The sequence below is a fragment of the Panthera leo genome, chromosome A1 (genome assembly GCF_018350215.1).
Source record: "Panthera leo isolate Ple1 chromosome A1, P.leo_Ple1_pat1.1, whole genome shotgun sequence".
NCBI classification, from domain to species: Eukaryota; Metazoa; Chordata; class Mammalia; order Carnivora; family Felidae; genus Panthera; species Panthera leo.
In genome coordinates this window covers 22694746-22721949 of record NC_056679.1, presented here as the reverse complement: position 1 = coordinate 22721949, position 27204 = coordinate 22694746, and the positions used below count along the sequence as shown (strand labels likewise).

At 34.4% G+C, this 27204-nt stretch overlaps 1 protein-coding gene across 1 annotated transcript in view; it reads left to right on the top strand.

The window, feature by feature from the left end:
- Positions 1-27204, top strand: part of RB1 (RB transcriptional corepressor 1) — a 170095-nt gene that overhangs the window by 38429 nt on the left and 104462 nt on the right. The window contains exons 3-10 of the mRNA XM_042915907.1: positions 3728-3843; positions 7698-7817; positions 14347-14385; positions 15733-15800; positions 18852-18962; positions 21340-21482; positions 23641-23718; positions 26559-26668. Of these exons, the coding sequence (XP_042771841.1) occupies positions 3728-3843; positions 7698-7817; positions 14347-14385; positions 15733-15800; positions 18852-18962; positions 21340-21482; positions 23641-23718; positions 26559-26668 (785 nt within the window). The remainder of the gene's footprint in view (positions 1-3727; positions 3844-7697; positions 7818-14346; positions 14386-15732; positions 15801-18851; positions 18963-21339; positions 21483-23640; positions 23719-26558; positions 26669-27204) is intronic.

Genomic DNA, 27204 nt, shown 5'->3' with positions numbered 1-27204 from the left:
TCTCCCTACTTGTAATGGTGGTACTACTTCCACTAGGTATACTTTGATTTGTTCATTGAAATAACCCTGGAAAAAATTTTAAAAGGCATGGTGGTAGAAGAAGCCTTATCCCATACAAAGAAATGGCAGGGGTGTGGTATAAAGAAAAGAAAAAAAAAAATGACCAGGCAGAGAATCAGAGAAACTATATGGCTTACTACAGAGAGAGAAAGGGGAAAATAAGGAAAAGAGAGATACAGAAGAGATATGAAAAGACTAGATTAAAAACGTCTGCTTAAACCAATAACCAGAATAGAAAAGGGAAGAAATAAGAGGAAGAAAAGAAAGAAAAAATTGACCATGAATCCAATCAGAAAATGCAAAACTGCTGGACCAATATCTCATGGTTCCTTGAAACCAGTGGCTGTGCTGGTCTGGAGGAGGGGCTGTCTGGTTCGGTCAGTGTCAGTCTTGCTTAGGTAGATAGCAGTTACCAGGTACAAAGGGGGAGGGGCGTGGCTTGGTGTAGGTGGGTCCTGCCTCCACTCTGGGCCTGCTGTTTTGTTCCCTGAAGCCCGACCTTGTTGGTGATGGGGATAAAAATGGCGACAACCCAGTCTCTACTCCCTGGATGGGCTATCCCATACCACTCTCTTCAGGCTGTCCTCACAGTGCTGCCTGGGCATGAGCAGGTGGTTTGTCTTGCTCCACAGTCTTCTGTGCCTTCCAGGCACTTGGCTGGGATTCAAACCCCAATGTCCTAAAGGATCCCACTCTGCCCGCCCCCATTCCAGGGTAGTGCCACTCTACCCTGCCAACAAACAAAGGGCCTCTGGCTGGCAGGTCTTTTGTCCTTGGAGTGGCTATATACTTCTTCCCACAACACGCAAGGGAGGGGACTGCTGTCTTTGTGCCTCTGAGCTTGCTACTGAGCCTGGGGTGGCTCCCCTTCTCCACCAGGTGCATGTACAAGGCAGCAGGCCCCGGTCTGGAGAAAGTCCTGTAACCCAGGATTGTCACTTCTAAGGCTGTTTGCAAGTTAGACATTGGTTCTTTCTGTTTTTTCCATTCCCTGGACTATGGTCCAGAGAGGTTTTTCTCTTGTCCAAACATAATCCTACACTTCCACAGCCTCTCTGTCTCTTCCTTTTGTCTCTCCACAGAAGGAGATCCTTCTCTTCTGTGCCTATGCCTCCTGTTGTATCTCTCCCAGTTCATAATCACCCACTTATAGCTTGCCAAGTTGTATCTGTTGGCCCCTGGAGATGTTTCTGTCACTCTGTAGTCTAGATTCCTGGAATTCCAAATCTTCTGGCCTCAATACTCCTGTGTTTGAGGGGCGGGGGACCTTCACGTCCCCCTGCTTCTCTGCCATGTTGACTCTGTCTCCTAAGTTTTTTTTTTTTTAATTTTTTAAATGTTTACTTATTATTTTGAGAGAGAGAGAGAGAGTGAGCACAAGTGGGGGAAAGGGCAGAGAGAGAGGGAGGGAGACACAGAATCTGAAGCAGGCTCCAGGCTCTGAGCTGACAACAGAGAGCCTGACACGGGGCTTAAATCCACGGACTGTGAGATGCTGACCTGAGCCAAAGTTGGATGCTTAACTGACTGAGCCACCCAGGCGCCCCAATAAATCTTGATAAATGCACTCAACCATGTAATTACCACCATCAATTAAAGTATAGAAATTTTTGGTCCAGAAAGTTTTCTCCTTTCCTTTGTTGTCTAACACCTCCACTCCTGTCCCAAGGCAGCCACTGATGTACTTTTTGCCATTAAAAATTAATTTTGCCTTTTCTAGAGTTTTGTAGGAAAGGAAGAACAGTATATAGGATTTACCCTTTTTTCTCTGGCTTCTTTTTTTCATGTGATAATTTTGAGGTTTATGTTGTGTTTATTAGTACTTTTTTTATTAAAAACATTTTTTTATGTTTTATTTATTTTTGAGAGAGAGATTGAGAGACAGAGCATGCATGGAGGAGGGACAGAGAGAGAGGGAAACACAGAAACTGAAACATGCTCCAGGCTCTGAGCTGTCAGCACAGAGCCCAACGCAGGGCTCAAACCTACAAACTGTGAAATCTTGATCTGAGCCAAAGTCGGATGCTTAACTGACTGAGCCACCCGGGCGCCCCAGTAATTTTCCTTTTTATTGTTGAATAACATTCCATTGTATGGTTGTACCACAGTTTATCTGTTCACCAGTTTTTGGATATTGGGACATTTTCTAGTTTTTGGTTTTTATAATTGAAGCTGTTATTAACATTTATGTACAAAGTTTCCATTTCTCTTGGGTATAAATACCTGGGAGTGGTATTGCTAAGTGTTATGGAAAGTATATACTTAACTTTATAAGAGCTTGCCAAACTTGTTTTTCAAAATGGTTGTACCATTTTACATGATCACCAGCAGTATTTGAGTATTCCTTGCTCTACATCCTTACCAACCATTTGTCGTCTCAACCATATCGTCAGTCTTTTTAATTTAACCATTCTAGTGGGTGTATAGTTGTAAGTTTTAAGATATTTGTATAGAAATGCAACAGATTGCTGCATATTGTGGAATTTAAGAAACAAAACAAACAGCAAAGAAAAGACACATGAAGAAATAGACTCTTAACTCTAGAGAACAAACTGATCGTTACCAGAAGGGAGGTGAGGGGATGGGTTAAAAAGGTGATGGGGATTAGGGAGTGTACTTGTCTTGATGAGCATTGGGTGATATATGGAATTGTTGAATCCCTGTATTGTACACCTGAAACTAATATACCACTGTATGTTAACTATACTGTAATTAAAACAAAACTTAAATAAAAATATTTGTTTTCCATGTAGCTAAAATTAAGGAAAAGTTTAGAGTTAGATAATATGTTTTTATTATTAAAATTTGATAATCCAGAACAATTCTTTTCCTAAAGTTTATATGTAACTGAGATTTCAAAACAATGTAAAATTTCATCATAAACTTTTCAGCTCTGTTGTAACCTTCGATTGAGAGTAAGCAAATTGTTCCAGTTGTGTAATAGAATATCAGCTAATTTGGTATTTCTTTTGTTTGCAATCTAATGTAATCAAGTTTTACCTACAAAACTTACATATTTAGAAAGAGATACAGATATTTTTAAGGGAAAAAGTATTCTAATGATAATCATAGCCATCACTCATCAGGTACTAATTATATGCCAGGCATTATTCTAAGGGCTTTAGATGTATACTCTCACTTAATTCTTACCAAGTGAGATATGTATTATTACTTCCATTTTACAAAGGAGGCAATTATGGCACTGAGAGATATGAATTTCATGAGGTTACAAAATACTTGAGTCAGTAGATTGGTAAAAAAAAATTAAGTGTATCAGAGCAAAATGAAGATATTCAAGAAAGTAGGCTTCTTTTTTTAAAAAAAAAAAAACAATTGTCATGAACTCAAATCCTTTAAGTTGGCTCTGATGACATTGGATTATTGAAAAATGAAAATATTTGCTTCAGAGAAATGACCCCTCAATTTTTCACAGTAAGTTATAATTTAACTTTTTGATCTTTCTAGTATTTTTTGCTTTATAATATAAAATTAAAGATTTTTTATTAGTGTGGAATTAAATACTCTCAACTATATGCCATCATAAGAATTTAAAAGCAAGTTAAATTAAGAAAAAAAATCATCATATAATTTTAGTATAGTATCCAGTGTGTGAATAATTAATGAAATATTTGAATTTTTTTTTTTTTTTTTTTTTTTTTGTACCCAGGAAGGTTATAGTCAAAGGAAAAAGGAACTATGGGGAATCTGTATCTTTATTGCAGCAGTTGACCTAGATGAGATGCCATTCACCTTTACTGAGCTACAGAAAAACATAGAAACCAGGTAAAATTTCTTACATCAATATAGGCCTCTGCCATTAAAGAAAAGTATTTCTGAACTTTCCTCTTAACAGACTTTAGAGAACTAGTGAGAAATGTTGAAATTAAATAAAACTTTTAAAGGACTTAGGTCAACTAGTGAACTTTCTCTCATGAAGCCTTAATGAATGTATATTTATGTTGCACTTTCTCAAGAATATCGCGGTTTGTGTCCTGGGAAAATTTTCATCCTGTTCTAACTCTCTAGAACTTTCCTAGTTGTAGCTCTTGATGAAGTGGACAAAAAGAACAAGGGTTTGTAATGTAGACTTATTAGATTAAAACTTATAAAAGTACTGTAAGTCTATCTTAAAGGAATTTAAGATTTATTAACGTTTAAGATTGCTTAATGTAATATATGCATAATTATATGCTTTTTGAGACTGGAAATTTAGCTGAGTGTCCATAGTTGCTCTAGGAATTAATGTTTGTTGTTGAGTTTATAAGCCTTATAAGAAGCATTTACTAATTTGTTTCTAGTAACTTCTGAACTGTATCCTGAGCAGATAAAGTTTGTGGGACTTCCAGTCATTTCATTTGCAGTGTATTTACAAAATGTAACAGTAAATAATGTTACCAGAAAGGTAGTAGTATATGTTTTTTCTTGGATAAAACCATCTAGAATTAAACATAATTGGTGTTTTATTTAAATGAGATAAATTGCTGTGTTGTTCAGTAACTCTTTTTCTTACTGCCTCCAAATAAAATGTGGAAACAAAGACCTTGTATATTTTTTATTATTTTTTATGAATATAATTTGTCAAATTGGCTTACATATAACACCCAGTGCTCATCCCAACAAGTACCCTCCTCAATGCCCATCACCCATTTTCCCCTTGCCCTCACCCTCAGTTTGTTTTCTGTATTTGAGTCTCTTGTGGTTTGCCTCCCTCCCTCTCTGTTTTTTTTCCCCTTCCCTTCCCCCATGGACTTCTGTTAAGTTTCTCAAGATCACATGAGTGAAAACCTATCATATCTGTCCTTCTCTGAATGACTTATTTCACTCAGCATAATACTGTATGTTCATATTTAACCTGGTGAATTAGAATTGGTTTACTGCTCAGATTTCAGTTTAACTTGATTAATAAAATCACTAAATCAAAATATTTTTATATAACTGAGAAATAATCTAAATATATAAGTAAATTTCTACATTAATTTGTATATTTACATGGTAGATGTTTCATCTACCTAGACGATTCATCTGTCCTAGAGGATTGAAAAGAATATGGATGCTTTGGTTGAGACAGAGCAGGTTTTAATCTGGTCTCTGTTGTTTTACAAGCTGTATGACTTGGAGCAGATTGCTTAGCTTTATTAAGTCTCAGTTTCCTCATCTGTAAAGTGAAAATTATTAGCTACTTTATATGAGAATTAAATAGCTTACAGCAAATAGAGAAGTAAGCAGTTTATAGAATCAGCATTCATGACTCAACTTGACCATAGGTACTGTTGAGATCTTGAGTTCTTTCCTTCTACAGACCACCCCTCCATGCCCTTCCCCTACAAAAAAAAGAAAGAAAACTGGAACAACTGTTAGGCACTCTGATACTGTGCTAGGTTCTAATGATATGGAGGTGAGAAATAGTCTGTGACCTCAAGAAACTCAGTCCACTGGGAAAGATAAAGTTAAACAGATGGCTGCAATTCAGTGTTATATAGCTATTTATAGACTACTAAATAAATATGAAAGAGAAAAGCGAATACATCTTTTATTTCTAACATGAAAGAATTTTCCTGGCAAATGTTTTCCTATACTTTTTTCCTGAGTATTCATAAGCAGCACTGTTTTATAATTGGGCATGTCATAACTAATCTCCCTAAAATAAATGTAGTAATGACTTGTTATAACTTTTTCTTAGGGCATCTCTCTGTTCTAATAACTACCCAGTAATGTTATCTAGACCACTGCTTCTTAAATGTGCTTTGGTAAAGGACTTTTTTCCTCAGTATATCATGGACTGACATTTAAAAATATATAATGTCAATTGATTACCGAAAAAAAATGAAATGAAAAACTTATAGTAATATTTTTTATTTTTATATTTTATATTTTTATTTTTATTATATTTAGCAGGCATAAAATTAAATTGTGAAAGTTTTTATATGCTTACCCTCAATTTCTGTACTTATTGTGGACGGATAACAAACCAGTACCAATTCATGGAGCACTGCTCTAGAGTATGTAGTTACTTACAGATCCGTGTGTGTTAATTATGGCTTTTTATACCTGCTTTTCCTCCCTCTAGCCTTTCCTCTTCTCTTTCCTTCACAGAAGAGCTACAGAAGGAATACTCAATTAAGTTACCCCCAGTAACAATTCAGTTTCCACGGTCCTCCATAGATATTGCCATATATCTCATAAAAACTGGAATTTTCATGGAGAATGGTTCATGAATAAATGCTGTTCTGAGGTTGATTTCTTTTTCTCTGGAGGTACCTACACATTTACTCCATTCCCTTTTCTGAGCAGCATCATGATCATTTACTCCACATTATTTCTGCTTCTTTGTTTGCTGTTCCACATAGCTTGTTGTGGCTGCCCCAGTCCCTTCTATATCCTGAGGATTTTAATAACCTTCTTTTGGGTTTTTTGCCCTCTGTTGATTAGCTGAAGCTTTTATTTTTACAGTTCTCAAGATAAGTGTCTGAGGGGTCCAGTCCATTTTTGGAATGAAACCTATAATTCATTAGTTGCCAGACAGCCTATGGGTGGGTCTGGTGACTACCCTTTAGTTCATTTAGCTGCTTTGGTATAATTCCTTAGACAATCTTGATTAGAAATGAGTGTGTGAGGTGCAGTTGATGATTGCTGTCTTTAGTGCCCTGTTTCTCATTGGTGAAAAACGTGTTAATATTTCACATAGATTAATTTTTTATAGAAAACAATAAAGAATGATTTAAAGAGATTATTTAAACAACTTAAAAATTTTATTCAGTTTTTATTTTCCCTTCCCCAACAATTCAGTCCTAAAACCACTGGGGGGGGGGGGGTGCAGTGAAGAAAGTAGGTATGTGCATCTGTGATAGGGTAGAGCCACGGGGTCCAAGAAGGATGTTAGAGTCCAAATGAGATAAGGAAGGCATTCACATGGCTGTGGTTGGGGGTGGGGATTATGATCTGGACTGCTTGGTGTGCAGTGTCAGAGACCAAGCAGGGTGTGTAGTAAGCCAGTGTAGAGAGTCATAGCACATGTGAGGTGAGGGCAGTTATGGGAGGGGAGTCAGCAGTCTCCTAGGGTGAGGAAGATGTCCATGTAGAGGGGTGAGGGCAGTCTAGAATGGGGAGTCAGTCTAAGCAGGAGAGGAGAGTGCCCATATGGGAGAGGGGATAGCTTTGGAGATGGAAGGTAGTTACATACAGGGGGGGTTGACTAAATGAATAAATAAAGATAAGTAGATCCTAGGTTTCTCACTGTGAAGGAAGAGGTATAAATATGGAAATGGAAACACTGGAATGAACCATGTGTTCAAAAAACCATGTTTTTTGTTGGAATTAGATAAATAGATGTGAACTTATGATTTTCAAAGCATATGGGTAGGTATGGAAATAAATATGTATGTATATGCCTGTCATAACCCTTGTTTTTGTATAAATAAATGTAGGCATAGGTATACAGATACAGGGGTGTAAGTTGAAGCTAGTTGATTTTTACTCTTCAAAGTCTAGTAAAATGTAAAAAGTAATTCCTTCTAAAGAATATAATAGTGATTTGGTGTAGAGCTAATAAACTTTTTAATTGAAATGTCTCTGCTTTGAAAATGAAATAAAACATTTTTTCAGTTACAGATTCACTTTTTTCTGTTATTTTCTTTTAGTGTCTACAAATTCTTTGATTTACTAAAAGAAGTTGATACGAGTACCAAAGTTGATAATGCTATGTCAAGACTGTTGAAGAAGTATAAGGTATTGTGTGCACTCTACAGCAAATTGGAAAGGTAAAGTAGAAATATTATTAGGATTACCTCCATTTTTCATGTTACTGTTCATGATTAGGTTCCGTCTGGGAACTCTGTTTAGTAATATTGTTGGATATTACCCCTTAGATTTGTCCCCTTTGCTATTAGTTTTTTTTTTTTTTTTTTTTGGTTCTTATAGCTTTCGTTTTTATCCAGTTATACACAATTCTGAATGTTTCCTCCAAAATTGTTATATGGTCCTTTCATATTTCTCATTTGCTTTAACGAACTTTAAGCTTAGTTCCCACTTTAGCCTTCTCTGCCAGAAGAAGACTTCTAGTTCTCAATGGAAGAGTGACCTTAACATTTAAACTTCTTCCTAATGGTGTTATTTCGTTTAGAAAGAGAAAGCATGCAGTAGGTGTACCTGACGTATACTACCAAGCTATGATTTGTATTCTCAGTGGTGGTTTAGAAGACTTTTCATTACTATTCAATGGGGAGAAAGATAAAATTCAGATAAATGTGGGTTGAGTTTTTAATACACTCTTCATCTAGGTCCCCACTGCCACTGGATACAATGCCAAATCTGGCATGTGCCTGTTGCTGTGTCCACTTGGGGGCTCATTTCGCTTGGGTAAAAAATATGAAAGTTAATATTTTAGGTAAATAAAAAGTTGTAAAGGAAGTTGTATTCTACTTTGGGCTCCAACACGTACTGTGTGATCTTGGACAAGCTAGTTACCTAACTTTAGTGCTTAGTTTTCTAGTGTGTAAGCTGAATTGATAATGGTGCCTATCCTCTTAGGTTTTTTGATGTACTAAATGAGGTAATGCAGACAGTGATGACTCCAATGCCTGTAATAAACATAGTAAACTTTCCACTGTTTGTTGTTTTTTGGGGTTTTTTTTCCTTAAGTAAGTTCTATACCCAATATGCGGCTTGAACTCATGACCCCAAGAGCAAGAGCCACATGCTCTATTGATGGAGTCAGCCAGATGCCCCTTCACAAATATTTAAAAAATTTTTAATTGTTTGTTTCTTTTTGAGAGAGATAGCAAGAGAGAGCAAGCGAGTGCGAGTGGGGAAGGGGCAGAGAGAGAGGGAGACACAGAATCTGAAGCGGGCTCCATACTCCGAGCTGTCAGCACAGAGCCGATGGAGGGCTCCAACTCACAGACCAAGAGATCGTGACCTGAGCTGAAGTCAGATGCTTAACCGACTGAGCCACCCAAGCACCCTTCCACATAATGTTTTTAAAACAAAAAAATATTTCTCGCCCAATTTGGGAAAATTTATATACTATATCCCCTTTAAAGAGTCACGCTGTACACTGGCAACTCAGGATTCTTAAAAGTCCTATATAATAAAATATGTGGAATCTGTTGAATTCATCATTTCCTAAATTTATTAGACTACTAATATTTGTTTATATGCATTTAACGTCAATTAAAACCTCCTGGAAATAGTGTTTTGTAGAATATACTTTAAGAATCTTTAGGCTAGCTATCAGCTTATTTTATTGCAAATAAGAAACTACAACAAGCATTAACTAAGTGTCTGTTAGTCCTCAGTTATATGTTAGGTGCTGGGGACATAAAATCTATGACACTATGATCATCAAGAAGCTTATAGTAAATAAATTATATTCTTTAATAAAAATAAATGCAGTAATGCATGTGATGCTCTCTTTTAGAAGATTATATATGAGAAGTAGAAATTACATAGTGGGCAAAATGTCGTGTATGTTCAAGGGTGAGAAGGGTAATTGCAGGGTACTTTTGATCAAGTAAAAACTATAAAATGCAATATCTGAAAAGGCTTAAGGATAAATTCACCAAGCAAAATGTGTAGGAACTGTGACTGAACTTCCCAGGCAGAGTGATTAGCATGTGTACAAAGGCAAAGCAGTAGCATTATGTACTTTGTTTTGCTGATGGCTGAAAGGTAGGAAGGGTTCAGACTGATAGTGAGCTTGGACTTTGCCTTGCAGGGGATGGAGTCATTGAATGATTTTGATCTGGAATGACAGTCAGATCTGGCCTTAACAGATCACTTGGGCCTTTTTTATTAACTAGTTATATAAGTGGATTGTCAGGTTTTTTTCCTATCTTCTTTGTACTTTTTTCTGAAGAGCAATTAGGAAAATTAACTGTGGTATCAAAGCCTGTTCATTTCAGAGCAGACTGTATGTGTGCATATATATATGGCAATATATATGACGAAAAAGATCTAAGTATGAATATTAATTTAGTCATTTACTGAGTGTGTGAGTTAGGAAAAGTTCCTTAACTTCTCTAAACATCAATTTCGGTCTAAAATATAGCCAGTAATATTTTCCTTACAGGGTAATTGTGAGAATTAAATAAGACAATGTTATCGGTTAGCTCACTTGCCAGCACATATTAAGTGCATGATAAATGGTAGCTTTTAAAGTTAATATTAGCTTTGTTAATGCTATTATAGAGAAATATAATAATGTAAGCCATGAATTTTAAATACTCTAGTAGCTATGTGACAAAAATAAAAAGAAACAAGTGAAATTAATTTTAACATTTCATTTAACTTACATATTTCAAAATATCTCATTTCAACATGTATAATTCACACAAAAATTTTTGCCTAAATGTTCATAGCAACATTATTCATAATAACCAAAGGTAGATTATTTTATTGTTCAGCTATTAAAGGGAATAAAGTGCTTTTAGATACTACAACATGGATGAACCTTGAAAACATTAAGCTAAGTGAAAGAAGCCAGACACAAAAGAGCATATATTCCATTATATGAAGTGTCCAAATGGGCATATCCATAGAAACAGAATGTAAATTAGTGATTGCCAAGGAGTATTGCTAATAGATAGGGGGTTTGTTTGGGGGGTTGGGGGGACGATAGAAATATTCTGGAATTAGATAGTAGTGATGGTTGTAAAACGAAGTGAATACACTAAAATTACTGAATTTATATACTTTAGAATTATAAACTTTATGCTATATGAGTTATATTTTAATAAAACATAAAACCAATATAAAAGTTATTAATGAAATATTTCACATTCTTTTTCTCATACTAAGTATTTTTTAATACTTTGGTGTATAATTCACATTTACAGCACAACTTCATTTGCACTAGCCACATTGCAGGTGTTCGGTAGCTTGCTGTAAGTGCTTGTGGCTACCATAGTAGCACAGACATATGTTGAATGCAATTATCTTTTACTGTATGAGAGCATTTTAGTTGGAGTTACATTAAGTTACAGTTTAAAACAATGCTTTGGACATTAAACATTTTTTCTATAATTACAAAAAGTCCTTTTTGTAATTATAAACTACTTTTTATTGTAGTAATTTTGTCTATATACATTTTTTTATTTACATATTTTTGGTGACTGACTTCTTTCACTTAGCATGTTTTCATGGATTATCCATGTTGTAGCATGTTTCCCTACTTTGTTACTATTTATTATGGAGCAATATTCCACTGTATGGTTTTATCACATTTTATTTATCAGTTTACAGACATTTGTGTTGTATGTCTTTTAAAGTAGTTGAGAGTATGGAGAAAAGCAAGTGTATATTTATAGAGTTTGTTACATTAATTGTCTTATTAAGCCATTTCTTGTTCTCCTCATTTGTTCCTATGGATTCAGTTTACCATCTAGTGTCATTTGTTTACTCCAACACAGCTTTGATCCCACCCACCTCTTTTGTGCAAATAGATTACATTTCTCTATGTTATAGCCCCCAAAATACAGTTATATACATACCGTGTTATACAGTTGCTTTCACATCAGTTATGAGCAGAAATACGCAGTTATTACCATCTTTTATAGCACAATAATTTCACCTTTTCCAGTGCTCTTTGTTTTTTCATGTGGATATGAATTAGTGTTACTTATTTTCAGCCTGAAGAACTTCTTTTAGTATTTCTTGTGAGAAATATTTAGTATTTAGTATTTCTAATGAGTCTGCTATCAACAAATTCTCTTTTATTATTTGGTAATGTCTCTTTTATTATTTTCACTCTTGACAGTTTTGCTGGATATGATTCTTGGTTAACATTTTTTTTCTTTCAGCACTTTGAATATGTAATCTTACTGCCTTCTGATCTTCATTGTTTCATGAGAAGTCAGCTGTTAATGTTATTGGGTTCCTTTCTACATGCTGTATCATCTTTTTCCTGTTTTTCTCTTTGTCTTTTAACACTTTACTGTCATATATCTGGGTATGGATTCCTTTACATTCATCCTTCTTGGAGTTTTTGTGTTTTGGGTATGTAAATTAATGTTTTTTCATCAGATTCAGGAAGTTTTCAGCTATTTCTTTAAATTTTTTTTTTCTGCTCCTATCTCTCCACCCACTTCTGGTACTCCCATTACACATGTATTGGTGTGTTTTTTGGTGTCCCACATTTCTGTGAACCTCTTCATTTTTCTTCTTTTTTCCCCCCCTCTTTGTTCTTCACACACCATAATCTCTTTTGGTCTGTCTTCAAGTTTAGTGTTTCTTTCTTATGTCAGGTCAGATCTGTTGAGCCTATCTAGTGAATTTTTCATTTTGGTTGTTGTACTTTTCAACTCAAATTTCCATATGGTTCTTTTAAAATAATATCTCTTTATTGATATTCTCTATTGGATGAGACAATATCAGAATACCTTTCTTTGTTCCTTAAGCATGATTTCTTTTAGTTATCTGGATATATTTATTTACTTATTTTTTTGGGGGGGGGATATATTTCTAATAGCTCCTTTGAAGTCTTTGTTAAGTCTGACATCTGGGCTCTCTTTAATGCAATTTCTATTGCATGCTTTTTTCTCATGTAGAGTTCATACTTTCCTATTTCTTTGCATATTTTCATTTATTCTTGAAAACTGAACATTTTGATAACACCCTAGTAAGTCTAGGTACTGATTCTCCTATGTTGTGGGGCTTTCTGTTGTCATTTTGCATTTGTTTGGTGGCCTAGCTGTGTTATTTCAGTGAAGTAGGTTAGTCCCACAGTGTCCAGCCTTTGATAATGCTCTTCAGTGTAGCCATTGGACATGTGCACAGTCACTCTGAGGTGACTCATTTTCAAGAGGTTCTCTTTGACAGTCTTTTTCCCCCTGATCTCTCTTGTTAAGTTAGCCACTTTGTTGATATACCTTCCATTAATTGGTGAATGATTATTTTGCTGTTTTTGACAATGTCTGGGCCTCAAATTGTTTCACAGTCTGATCTCATTAATTTGGCTCCCTTTTCAGAAATAGTCTTTGAGGTCAGCCTTGAGGCTTGTTCTTTTTGAGCTCTTCTTAGCTCCTTCTTCCCCTGGTTCTCTCCTAAGTGGTCTAGGATTCAGCTTGTTGCTTTCATACAATTGCTAGCCTCCTCTTACATGCTCACCACCAAAATTTCCATTGTTTTCAATGGCACCTAGCCTTGAAAGTTCCCACACTGTGTTCCAAATGAAGTTAATTCCTTTGGAGAGAGCTTCAGACCTCTTTTTTCTGAAGACTTGCCTCTTTCCTGGGCATCACTTTGCCACCGCTATGAGGTCAGAATGGGAAATGTGCACCTCTTCTCTTAGAACGTCATTTCCACTTTAAGAGTAGGGCACTGAGAAAACATGGTAGCCCCTAATCTTCTCAGATTGCTTTTCATATCTGGAACCTCTGTACTGTGAACTAAGTGGGGTAAAAGAAGTAAAGGCCCCAGTATTCTTGATAAGCTGTGCCTGGAATAGAACTTTCACCCTTTGAGTGGGAGCTAAGTGGAGGAAGGGAGCCCTAGACCTCCCAGTTACTCTTGCCTGGGATAGACTTTCTGCATACAAAGCTGGGGGTGATTAGAAATTCTGGCCACCTTCCTTTCCAAGAGTGATAGTCCTGGGCTGGGAACTGCAGAGAGAGGGAGTCCTGTGTCTTGGCTGCACCTGCCCAGGGTAGAGCTTTATGATGCTGAGCTAAAGAGGAGGAGGAAGTGAGTTTTGCTATGAATTCCAGTCTATTTTTGTTCTTACCAAGAGTTAGTAGATTTTCATGAACAAATGTTTCCTTTTTTGCTGTATTCCCTCAGGAGAATTTCCAGAGACTTTAAATGATTTTTAAAATAATTTCAACCAATTATAGTTACTACACTGGGAAACAGGTCTGTGGAAATTTTTACTCCACCATTGTCCTAAAAAAACATGGTTTATAGTACTGTTAAGTTGAGTTATTTTAGTGAGACTAATAGTTAAATAAACTTTTACGATCTGATCTGAGATTCTAACTAGATCAAGGTTTAATTGCAAAATACATTCTGAGTTACAAATGCCCATAAGGAATCCAGTCCTTTTGTAGTTAAATATTAACAGTGATGTGTGGAAATGTCATGTATTGGAAAAACCTACTTTAACTTTTTTTAATAATGCTGTAATTTTTTGTCTTTAAAATGTATACTTCTGGATAAAAAGAAAAATAATAAGATGTATACTTCTGGAAATAAGATGAATAAAGCATGATAAAATTTATTTCTAAGTTATGAAAAAAATTTAAAAGTAACTTTTAAAAAAGCCATAATGGTAATATAATTATTATTTCCTTTTAGGACATGTGAACATATATATTTGACACAACCTGGCAGTTTGTAAGTATTTCCTAGCATGTTATTTTTATCTTCTTTTATTTTTATTTATTTTTTAAAAGATTTTATTTATTTTGAGAGAGAGAGGACAGCATGAGTAGGGGAGGAGCATAGAGAGAGGGAAGGAGAAAAATCCCAAGCAGGCTCTACACTGTCAACACAGAGCCCAATGTAGGGGTCGAACTCACAAACCATGACATCGTGACCTGAGCTAAAAGCAAGAGTTGGACACCATTGAGCCACCCAGCTGCCCCTGTCTTTTTTTTTTTTTTTTTTTTTAAAGATTTTTCTGGAATAATCCCAAACATGCAGGGTTAGTTTGATAGATTATAGCATGCTACCTCATAAATTAAGGTCATAGATTTATACTCTGTGCAGATTACTTACCTTCTCACAAAGACAGTGGTACGAAATACATGTCCTTTACTGCAAGGTGAACTAATAGGGTGGAAGTTCATTCAGTGCAACATATCACCTGCTCAGGGGAAAATGCGTATTCACTGGCTAAATCTTTTTTGAGGGTCCGTTATAAGCACTTTATTAACTTTAGTAAGACTAAAAGCATAGTGTTTTTGTAAGAGTAAATGTGAAGTGTATATTAAAATTTCCAAATTGTCTTTTTAAATGTATATGGTACATGCTCCAACAGTATACCCATGTAAGAGCTCTAGAGATTTTCTTTGGAAATGGTATGAGTAGTATATGAGATATTCTGCCCCACTGAACTAGTGGTATTGAAGATGATTGATATAAAGGGAAATTATATGTTTATTAATTAATCTATTCCAGTTGTTAATACCAACAAGTTATCAAAGCATAGTGTTAAATTAGTAAAGTAGAGTCACCCAAACCTCTCTCTGCTTAAATGTTGATTTTAATTAGAAAGCAAAGGGCAGGAAAGTATTAAGTAATTGGAAACCAAGTACATCATAGTATACCACTTTTTATGCATATTTTTCGATTAGAATTGAAATATTAAATATTTCCTTTACAAAATGTATTTTGTACATTTTGTACATGGGCTAAATATAAATATTGGTAAAACCACTCACTGAATTGAAGCAAATTGAGTTAATGTGTAAATTGTACATTTAAAATGGATTGTATTCTCTTATGCAATCAATCAACTTAGGCCTGTAATTTAAAAAGAAGGAAGAGGTGCCTGGGTGTCTCAGTTGCTCCACACTGTTGGTGAAGCCTGCTTAGTATTCTCCCTCCCTCTCTGCCTCTCTCTACCTGCACCTTGTGTGTGCATGTACTCTCTCTCTCTCTCAAAATAAATAAGTAAAAGGAAAAAAATAGTTGAAGACTGTCAGTGTAAAATTTTTTTCTGCTTTATTTGTTTACCAGGCTATCTACTGAAATAAACTCTATGTTGGTGCTAAAAGCTTCTTGGATCACATTTTTACTAGCTAAAGGTAAAGTCATTGTTTTTGTTCCATGTGAATGTTTCAAATGCAATAATTGATAATTCTTTTGAACTACGCTCAATTTTTTATTCAGTTTAATGTTACTCCCACTCCCCCACTCCCCAATTCTCTGTGTGGCTTGTGAACTCTTAGCAAGTTCTTGTAATTATGGCACTGGAAGCAGCTTTGGAAATGTCTTATTTCATTTCTGTTTCTAATATCCTTTTATCCTTCTTGCCTTTTTTTTTTTTTTTTTTAAGAATAATGTTACTGTTTTTATAAAGATGATACAGTCACAACACATAATTCAAATAATACAGAAAATGCAAAGAAAAGTGTAGAAAAATTACCCAAAACCTACCTAGAAATAATTATCATTAAAATTAGACTGTCATTCCAGTTATAATTTCTCTAAGATTATAAAACATTATTAAAAAATTAAGGTTACAATCTTTTTAATTTTACCTTGTGTTTCGATTTAAAGGTATTAATCTGCTTGAAAGAAAAGAGCACTAATATTACCACTCTTCCTGTTACCTCCCCATTCCCTACTTTAAGATTTTTGCATTTTCGTATTAACATTATCAAAGATTATAACACATACATTCTCTTCTATAATTAAAATTACTTGTTTATTCTCACTTCTCTGTTTTGGTGGATTCTAAGTTTATTGTCACTTCTCTGTTACAGCTTCTCCATTTCTGAGTTCTTTATTTTGATTCATCTTTAGTTGGCTGGATTTTACCAAGAAGGAGTTTTTCAAAAAAGGCTTTTTGGCACCATATTCTCTGTGTTGTTTATGAGTCATGTCCATAGGCTTTATACTTGAAGGACCACTTGGCTGTCTATCCTATTTTTGTGTCATTCTTGTTTTCCTCAGGACACTGTTTTATGGCATTAAACATTGCTATTAAAAAATTGGAGACTAGCTTAATTTCCGCCCCTTATTTACTTTTTTTTTTTTCTTGAGAGATAGTGCGAGTGGGGGAGAGGCAGAGAGAAAGGGAGACACAGAATCCGAAGCAGGCTCCAGGCTCTGAGGTGTTGGCACAGGGCCTGATGCGAGACTTGAATTCACGGACTGTGAGATCATGACCTGAGCTGAAGTCAGATGCTTAACTGACTGAGCCACCCAGGCGCCCCCACTTATTTACTGTCTAAATACTTGATTTTTTTTTTAAGTTTGAGGTTCATTATCTTAACTAGAATATCTCTTTTGTTTTTTATTATTCTGTATTAGTTTTTCTTGTAACACTGTATCTCTTTTTAAACTGAAGGTCTGCACTTTATTTCAAAGAAATCTTAACATACTGCATTTTTTCAAGTTTATTTATTTTGAGAGAGAGAGAGAGAGAGAGAAAGCACAAGTGGGGGAGGGGCAGAGAGAGAATCCCAAGCAGGGTCAGCACTGCCAGCATGGAGTCCAACGTGGGGCTTGAACCCATGAACCAGGAGATCACCAACTGAGCCACCCAGGAACCCTTCATGCGCTACATTTTTAAATATTACTCTATTCAGTTAGGTGCTATTCTATTCTGTTTCAGGAACTTAGCTGTCTTATGTTGGATTGTTTTTGTCCTCCATATTTAGTATCTTTTCTCATATTATTCTGATCTTTGGTCTTTTTCTTATGTATTAACTGTTTTTTGTCTCAAGCCTTTCTTCTGTTTTGAGCTAAACTGTGTTTGTAATGGTGTTATTTGGTCCTCAGTTTTTCCTTAGCTTTTCTAGCTCCTTATTTTTATATAACTTGTGCTTTTTATTTCTTAGTGCAAGGAGTCATAGGGCATTTTCTTCTCGTATATTATCTTCCAGATTGGGTTCTCTGATTTTTTTTCCCCTTCTTACATTGTGATTCTTTTATTTCTTTTCTTGTTTTATTTTCTGTACTGTGTTTGCATAATTGCTGTGTTTCTCATGCTCTCCCCCACCTCATGTTACTAGGACTTTTTGTAGGCAACCCTGACCTGATGTTCTAGTTTCTCTGTTGTGGTTGGTGTTTGATGTTCTGTTTTCTCTGATGTAGTGTGAATAAATCTCTTTTCACTCACTTTGCATTGTATCTTTGGCTCGTTGTATTCCCCAAAGAGCTACAATATGAGTACAGCCTTTTTATTATATTTATTTTTAGTCGGGGTGAGGGAGAAAGTGGAGAATTTATCTGGAATGGTATGAGTCTTTGTTGTTCTGAGATTCTTGTTAGAATGAACTCTACAATAGAACAGTTATAGTGATAATTACATCCTGTTTCCATAACAGGATTGTGTTGGGATTCAGATTGGCCCCCAGTTCAGCACAATATACTGGAGTCTCTGTGTTTATCAGAAAGTTAGCTACCATTTACTTCCTCTCTTTTACCCTTCTCTCATCAGCAATTTCTGTGCCCTCCACGTAAGAGGAGGAAAAGATGAGGATACTCTGAGTCAGTATCTCTTAAATTTGGTGTTGGTACTGACACTTAGCCAGAACATGTTTTCCTTTATTTTATTGGGTATTGGAGGAGGATTTGATCTGACTTCACTTGACCATTTTATGTATTTACTTACTTATTTAATGTTTACTTATTTTTAAGAGGGAGAGAGAGCAAGCATGAGTGGGGGAGGGGCAGAGAGAGAGAGAGAGAGACAGAATCCAAAGGAGGCTCCAGCTCTGAGCTGTCAGCTCAGAGCCTGACATGGGACTTGAATTCACGAACTGTGAGATCATGACCTGAGCCAAAGTTGGATGCTTAACCAACTGAGCCACCCAGATGCTCCAGAAACAAAATGAATTTAGACATAGGGAATGAATTATAATGATAATAGCTAAATGTCAAATTCTCATGGTAGATTTATACTTCATTTATAATTTCATAACCTTTTATATATTTCATTTATATTTTATATATTTCAAATCTTGAGTTTTTGTGAAACAAAAAATTTTAAGCTTTAATATGCCTTTAGTGACTCTTAAATAAATGAGTATATGCATATGCCCATACCTACAATTTTCCCTGATTTAAAGATCTCAATCTCCGTTTCTAGTCTGTTACTTTACAATGTGAACCTACTTTATTTTCAGGGGAAGTGTTACAAATGGAAGATGATCTCGTCATCTCATTTCAGTTAATGCTCTGTGTCCTTGATTATTTTATTAAACTCTCACCTCCTGCGTTGCTTAAAGAACCATATAGTAAGTATTTTAAATAATTTATGCACCTTCTACATCATTACTCAACAGTTGTTTATTTAATATCGACTAGGTCCAAAACATAGTTCTAGAGCTGAAGGGATGATAAAAAAGAAATCAGACCTGGACTCTGCCCTCAAGTAGTATAAGGTATAGAAGTAGAGATAAGACAAGTAAGTAAGTAATCAGTATATTACCACTTTCTAAGTGATCTGGGTCAAAATATAGTAAATGCTATGAGAGTTCAAGCGACGAGAAAGCAGGGGAAGACCAAGGAAGACCATATAAAAGAGGTGGATATGAACTGAGTGTTGAAGAGTAGATAGCATTTGAGGGTTAGGCAAAGTTGGGGTAGAATATTCCTAGTAAAGAGAAAATAAGAGGTAAGGCACAGATATGGGTGAAACTTCATGAGAAAGAGTAGCCCATTCTGCAGGAGGAGATTACCTAAATTGTATTATTGGATGCTAATTATTATGTGACTAACTTTTTTTGCATATAATTGTCATCTACTTCAGTGGGTGATGAGGTGAGAAGTGTTTTTAAGTGAAAGTAACTGTTGCTAAAAAAAAAAATAAAAAGAAAATAACTTGTTGAAATAGAGAGTATTAAGCAAAGATGAGTATATTCCTCTTAGAATGGAATTGCTTCTTTTGGTGGCATCAAGAGTAGAATTTCAAAATCATTTATTATACCACAGAAAAATGTAAACTTAACTAGGCCGAACTGCTTCCTTGCTCCTAAAATGATGAAAGTATTAATAATACTAAAAGGAATAGAGGACAGATCAAAACATGGAAGTCAAAAGTGGTGTTGAAAGTGGCTGAAAAACTGAAGCCTAATTAATCTTCCTGAACGATAGTTTCATGGAAAAATGTATTGAACGTGGTTTGACAGAAAAAGATCAGCAGCAGAAACCAAAATGGGAGAAAAAAATACAAAACAATATATTTTAAAAATTTCTGATTCTGTAATGATTATATGTCTTTTCTTCACTTTTTTCAATTTTTACAAGTTTAGGAAGTTCATGTAGGATGTTACTTTAGGTTGACAGGCTTTGTTCTTTTGGATTATTCAAACACATGTTTTAATTTTCTAAGTGCTATGTTAAGGAGAAACCAGGATGAGGTGTTAAATTGAGTATGGTAAACTTTTAATTACTTTTTTATTATGAAAATTCCAGATGAATATACAAAAGTAGACAGTAGTATAATAAGCCTCATGTACTTAATCACGTGCCTTCAACATATAACTTATGGTCAACCAGGAGCCCCATCTGCTGCCTAGTTGCATCAGCTATATTATTTTGAAGCACATCTTTGTATACCATTTCATTCTTACAAATTTTAGTATGTATCTCTAAAAGGTAGTCTTTTTAAAAAGCATAGTGACTATTAGCACACCTGAAAATCAATAGTGATTTCTAACCTAATACCACCAAATATCTAGTAAGTGTTCAGATTTTCACTTGCCTTTTAAAAGTGATTTTAAAACTTTTTTTTTTACAGGTTGACTAAATCAGAATCTAAATAAGATCTATACCTTATGACTGGTTGATACGCTTTTGAGACAAAAAAACTTCCTTTTCTATCTGTCTCTTTTTTTTTTCTTGTAACTGATTTATTAAGTAATTAGGTGGTTTATTCTGTGCAGCTTCACATGGTTTAATTTTTTCTGACTGCATTTTGTTATATAGTTTAACATGTTCCTATATTCTCTCAATTTCCTGTAAATTGGTGGTTAGGCCCGGAGGCAGTTAATACATTTTATATTTAGTCATTTGTAATCTCTTTTAATAGTTGAATCCATTTTCAGTTTAAATGGGGAATACTGAAAACAATACAGATGGTTTTTAAAAAATCACCCTTTATCATATTATAATACATATATATTAATATTTACATATTAATATATATATTTTTAAAAGCATAACTTATTGTGGGTTTTGCTCAAACTTTAAAATTTTATTTATTTTTATACTATGTCTAGCAATTAAATCCATAAATACTTTTTAAGACTCTCCAAGATAGGAAACATTTTTTTCCCTTACAGACTGAGTAGGATACATTTAGAGTAAGTTTATAAGTTGGCTATTTCCCTTGCCTTCTCCATATTTGCCTATAGGGCTTTACATCTTGTTTATAATTGTTTCTTTTTGAGCTGGTTGGGGGCAGAAGAGAATAGGGATGGCAAAAGCTATTATCAGTAAATAAAACAAATATTCAATAGATAGATGAGACTATTAGCCTTTTAATGAAGCCTAATAAATAAAAGTAGCAGAATGTTACCAAGATTATTTCTGATCCCCCGAGTTAGAATACTTCATTATTTTATACAGTGGAATGTGCAATTGTTCTTATCTAATTTACCATTTTTACAGAAACAGCTGTAATACCTTTTAATGGTTCACCTCGAACACCAAGGCGAGGTCAGAACAGGAGTGCACGGATAGCAAAACAACTAGAAAATGATACAAGAATTATTGAAGTTCTCTGTAAAGAACATGAATGTAATATAGATGAGGTAATTTAACTTCATGATTTCTTTAAAATGAAGTAGATTTAGATATAAGTTCTTCCTAACAGTATATACTTCTTTCGTGACAAGTTGCTTTTGTAATTAGTGCTAATTCTTTTGCAGCAAAATATTTAGAAAAAAAATTACTTTTCATATTAAGTTACTTTGATTTTAAAGAGAGTGCCTCCCTTGTTCAGGAATCACTGCAAGGTGCATCATTAAGGCAGTAGTTTTCAAATGAATTTGTTCTTTGATTCTTCTGTGGCTATTGATAATTCCTAAGTTTTAAAATACCCTGCAAGAAAATCCTGGTGTTAAGTAATATCAACATTAAATTGCTGTTCAGCCTATACACTCTTTCCAAATATCACACCAGATACTAATGGATGGTAGAGGATATACTTGAACATCCTGGAATTGCTTATGTTGTTCACAGAATCTGGGGTGTTGGAATTGGAAGGAATGTTAGAAACGATGTACTCAACCTCCTTTTAGTAATGAGTGAATGAGCTTCTAGAGATTGATAGCTAATTACTAACAGAGTCTAGACTTTGGTAAATCTGCTACCAGTTTCTCCTTTTAGTGTACAATGCTGTTTCTCTCATAGATTGTTATATTGTCCACAGTTCACTACTGCCAGATAGCTGTATGAAATGTTGCATCTTTGAAATTTCTCTGTCAACTGGGAAGGAATGGAGTATGATCTCAAAATTTAGTTTAAGAAGTGTTGGAATGATTTACCAAGATACCTAAATTCTAGTACTGTGGCTTTTGTCAATTTTAGCAAAGATACAGATATATACCTGTGGATATAGATGTATCAACTTTATACGTGTGTGTGTGTGTGTGTGTGTGTGTGTGTGTGTGTGTGTGTTTTACTTTCTAGAATCACAAATAATCTTTGTTAATAAGCTGACAAATGTAGTTGAAATATTTTTTAACCCAGTCTATTGCTAAGTCCCTTAAGATAATGAACAGACATAAATACAGTTTGCTAATTCCTGGTTGTTAATCCTATGGATTTCAGAACTACTTATAAAATTTTATTTCTAAAATCAGGAATAAATGATTAAAATTTTTTCATTTTAAATAACTTCTGTAACTTAGAATATTTATGGGAATGATTTTTAAAGTGTAGCTGATTAAAAACTATGGTAGTCATTGACATTAATTAATTGACAGTGGGTATTTACATATAATGTTTTTGGTTATATATTGATTAGTTACATTTATGGCTATATAATTATTGGTTAGTTAATACTAATTGGTTAGTTAAAACTACCTACTTTATAAATACTCCAGTTAAGTGGGAGTTAATTAAAAAACAAAATAAGTATTACAAAAGCCAATTTTTATAACTTATATGTGAAGTAGAAGATATGAACTGATATTATTTCTACCTTAATATATGTAGACTTCAGATTTTGAGAAGTTAAATGAAAATAAGTAAGTTGTTTGAAATTTTGTAACACACTGCAAGTGCACAATAGCCTGGAATATGACTCCAGGTTTCCTGTTACAGTCTTTATTATCTATGTTAAATAAATGTAGGATGCGTTTGTATGAAAATGCATCATTCTACAAAATATTTTTATGTGATTTTGAATTGAATTATGGGGTATCCTTTATGTGTGTGAAATTATTTTCTTGTAAAAACAGGTTATTTTCCTAAATTTCTGCAAAAATACTTGACTGTTCCCTAAGCTAGCTATCATGATAAATATGAAGTGGCCTAAAAATGTGCTTCAGGGAGAAATCAGAGATAGTAGGGAGAAGTAAAGAGTCTTGGCTTTGATGATACATTGGGTTTTAATTCCAGCTCTGCCACTTCCTAGCTGTGTAACTTTGGTCAAGTTGCCCAATTTTTTGGAGCCATCTTTTCATCATTTGTTAAATGCAGAATACTGAGATTGGTTTCAATGGGTTTTCTTCTTATAAATCCCGTTTCATTAACAGTCCTCTACTCCACTTCCATTCTAGGACTTGAAATCTGCCTCACGTAAATTAAAAAGTAAATAATGGAATTGATTATAAATAAGTATCACATTAGGTTGAATGTAAGTCATTGATTAAAATGTCATTTAGCACTTTCATTCTAGTGTTAAAAGTGACAGAGATTAAGGTTTTTATTTTAATGGCTGTGTTGTAACTTTATCTTTTTCAGGTGAAAAATGTTTATTTCAAAAATTTCATACCTTTTATGAATTCTCTTGGAATTGTAGCTTCTAATGGACTTCCAGAGGTAGGAAGGAAAAATTAATAAAAAGTTAATGTGTTTTGGGACTTTTGGGAGGGAGGAATAGCTGTCTAATTTCTTAAAGTTGCTTTGCTGTATATTAAATATTTTTTGCCCAAGGAAAGAAACCTAAGTAGAATTGTGCTAAGCCAACTTTATATAAGTAACAGAAAAACCTTTTGAGTATATATTCAGATGTATAAATAAGCAGCATTTATAATTTTCACTAGAAATTGATTTATACTGAAATTTTTAAAAAATCAAAGTGTAGGCTTTTGGATTTCTGAAGGCCATTATATTTAAGTACAGTATAATTAAATATGCACAATCAAATTTTGATTCTGATTTGCTCTACATCCTTGAGCATAGGATCCATGGATTGATGCTATCAACATTATTGGCATTACTATATTATGGAGCATCTCTTTGGAATACTTTAAACTACTTAATTGAAAAGAAATTTGGTTGAAATGGCTGTGATTGTACTGCAGAAATGTTTTACCTTACTGGTGTGCCATCCATCTTTGTTTCTTTTCATATTTTGCCTCAAATATCTTGCTCTCCAATGAGAACAGAACAACCTAGAACTTTACGTGGTAAGATGTGGAGAAAAGAATACTTAGATAAATGATGAACAACAAGTACTCAGTGCTAAAGCAATGTTTTAGAAGCACCTGGTATTAGTTATCAAGACCAAAAGACGTGGAATCAGATAGCTAGTCTGCTGATTCTACTCCCCAAATTCGTAGCTAGTCCTTGAATTAATAAACTTACTCATCCAACAATCATTTATTGAGTGCTTAATGTGTGCCAGGCATTGTGCTAGATATTATTCATTAGAGATTTAACTCACAGTCAACAAGGTCATAGTGCGAAAAAGACAAAGAAATAGAACATTAGAGGAATCTGCGAGAGTCTGATACAAGTCTGCACATGGTGCTGTGATATCCACCTAATCCAAAGTGGGGCAGATGGGTTTTGTGGAAAATTGTTTGGAGATGTGATTTCTGAAGTGAATAAGCTTTATGAGAAAAAAAGATATTTTCAGTGTTAGAAATTATAGATTCAAAGGGACAATGATTTATGATAGTTTGGTCTGTTCAGTGAACTCCAGCTAATTTGTTAAGATTGGGATGCAGTGCAGAAGATACTAGAGAAGCAAGAAATGGGGTCAAATGTTGTATTACTGAACTTTCTTATCAACTGATATGCCAAAAAATAACCTGTTCACAGCTCTAAAGAATTTTGGACACTCATAGTAGTTTTTCTTCCTTCATTAGAAAGGATTACAGTTTTAGTAGAAATCCTAAAATAAACTTTACCCCAGCATTTTAAAAAAATGTTTGTTTGTTTATTTATTTTGAGAGGAGAGACAACGAGTGTGTGATTGGGGGAGGGGCAGAGAAAGAAGGAGCCAGAATCCCAAGTAGGCTCCACACTGCCAGTGCAGAGCCTGACATGGGGCTCGAACCCACGAACCATGAAATCATGACCCGAGCGGAAACCAAGAGTCAGATGCTTAACCGACTGAGCTACCCACACCCCCACCCCAGCATCTTTCTTAAATGGTTTTTTAATGTTTATTTTTGAGACCGAGAGTGAGTGGGGGAGGGGCAGAGACAGGGAGACACAGAATCCGAAGCTGGCTCCAGGCTTTGAGATGTCAGCACAGAGCCCCACGCAGGACTTGAACTCGTAAACCACAAGATCATGACCTGAGCCGAAGTCAGATGTTCAACCCACTGATCCACCCAGGCGCCCCCCAGCATCTTTCAAATAGCAGTAATAGCTGCCAGTCAATAAATGATTGATAATTAGCGCCTCACTAAGATAGGGCACAGTGATTGAACTTAATTAACATGAATAACTGTTCTATCTAAAAAACTTAAATAGAAAAAAGTTTACACTAGCTGGATTTCTTCCTACCACTCCTTTTAAAATTCAATTTTAGTTCTGTCAGGTTAGAAATATTTTGACTTTAAAAGTCATAGCAGAAGTCATGCCAAATAGTTATTTACTGGGCATTCGTTTTTAAATTATGTTTAGAAAATAATGAATCAGAACTTACAAAAGAATTACAGATTCTAACAAATGAGATGAAAAGGTATTTGAGATTAGGAATACATTGTGATATGTTCATTGGGCGGGGAGTTGGAATGCCACCAAAGAATTTAGAAAAGATAGGCAGAATGTATAATCAGGAGGTTTGTTATAATGTTTGAAAAATATTCTTTTTTTAATGTTTATTTAGAGAGACAGAGAATGAATATGAGCAGGGGAGGGGCAGAGAGATAGGGAGACACAGAATCGGAAGCAGGCTCCAGACTCAGCTGTCAGCACAGAGCCTGTTGCAGGACTTGAACTTGCCAAACGTGAGATCATGACCTGAGCCAAAGTCGGATGCTTAACCAACTGAGCCACCCAGGTGCCCCTGAAAAATATTCTTATATTCATAATCATAGTGGAAGATTAAAAGTGAGGGATGTATGGGCTATTTGGAGCATCTTGGCAATTAAGTTGATTAAAATAAGTATTATTTATTATTTTAATTAATTTTATTGTCTTACAGATCTGTCTCAGTACTATTTTGTGTTACTGGTGATCATTGTCTACAAAAAACTCTAATGAATGGGGTGCATGCATAAAATCTGTTTAAGATTAGAGTTAAAAAGATAGCAATTTTTTAATGTCACTTTTAGATATGCTTTATTATTACTGCATGTGAACTCTGTCTATATTATAAAATTGTATGCTGTACAAAGATTCTTTAATTAAATCTGTACTTCGTGGACTAAGAGTGAAATGATAGGAAAAGGATAATCACCAGTATTTTTTTTTCTTTTGAGGTGGAAAGTCTCTCTAAACAATATGAAGAAATTTACCTTAAAAGCAAAGATCTTGATGCAAGATTATTTCTGGATCATGATAAAACTCTTCAGGCTGATCCTATAGACAGGTATTGTACATGGTCTGTTTGTTGAGATGCTTTTGCTATAACATTATAGGTTGATATTGATACATGTAGGTTAAATAGGTTTTTGTTCAACTTTGTGATCTTTAAATATCATTTATAATAAGTTACTTCAAATGCCTTTCTATAAAGCTGATAAGCATATATTAACAAATAGAGATTTAATGTGAATTATTCTCTATAACAACTATTTTTTATTGAATATAATTTTTAAAATGTGCATGAAAAGAAAATTGTTGAAGTAATTAGTTTACTTAAGTAGTGGTCTCTCTTTCCCACCCTTTCATCTATTATTATTGCTTGGTTCTTTTTTTAAATGTTAATACAAAAGTATATTCTCTTGAATTGTCATGTATAATCCTAAAATAGGAATGATTGAGAGTAATTACAAAAAATTTATTATGTTTATGTCGTTAGCATGAAGTTTTTGAATATGTAACTGAAAATCTATATAATTTATAGGTTAAATACAGAATGTTTCAAGTTTAAGTCAAAGTAAGGTCTTTGGAAGGCGTAATGGT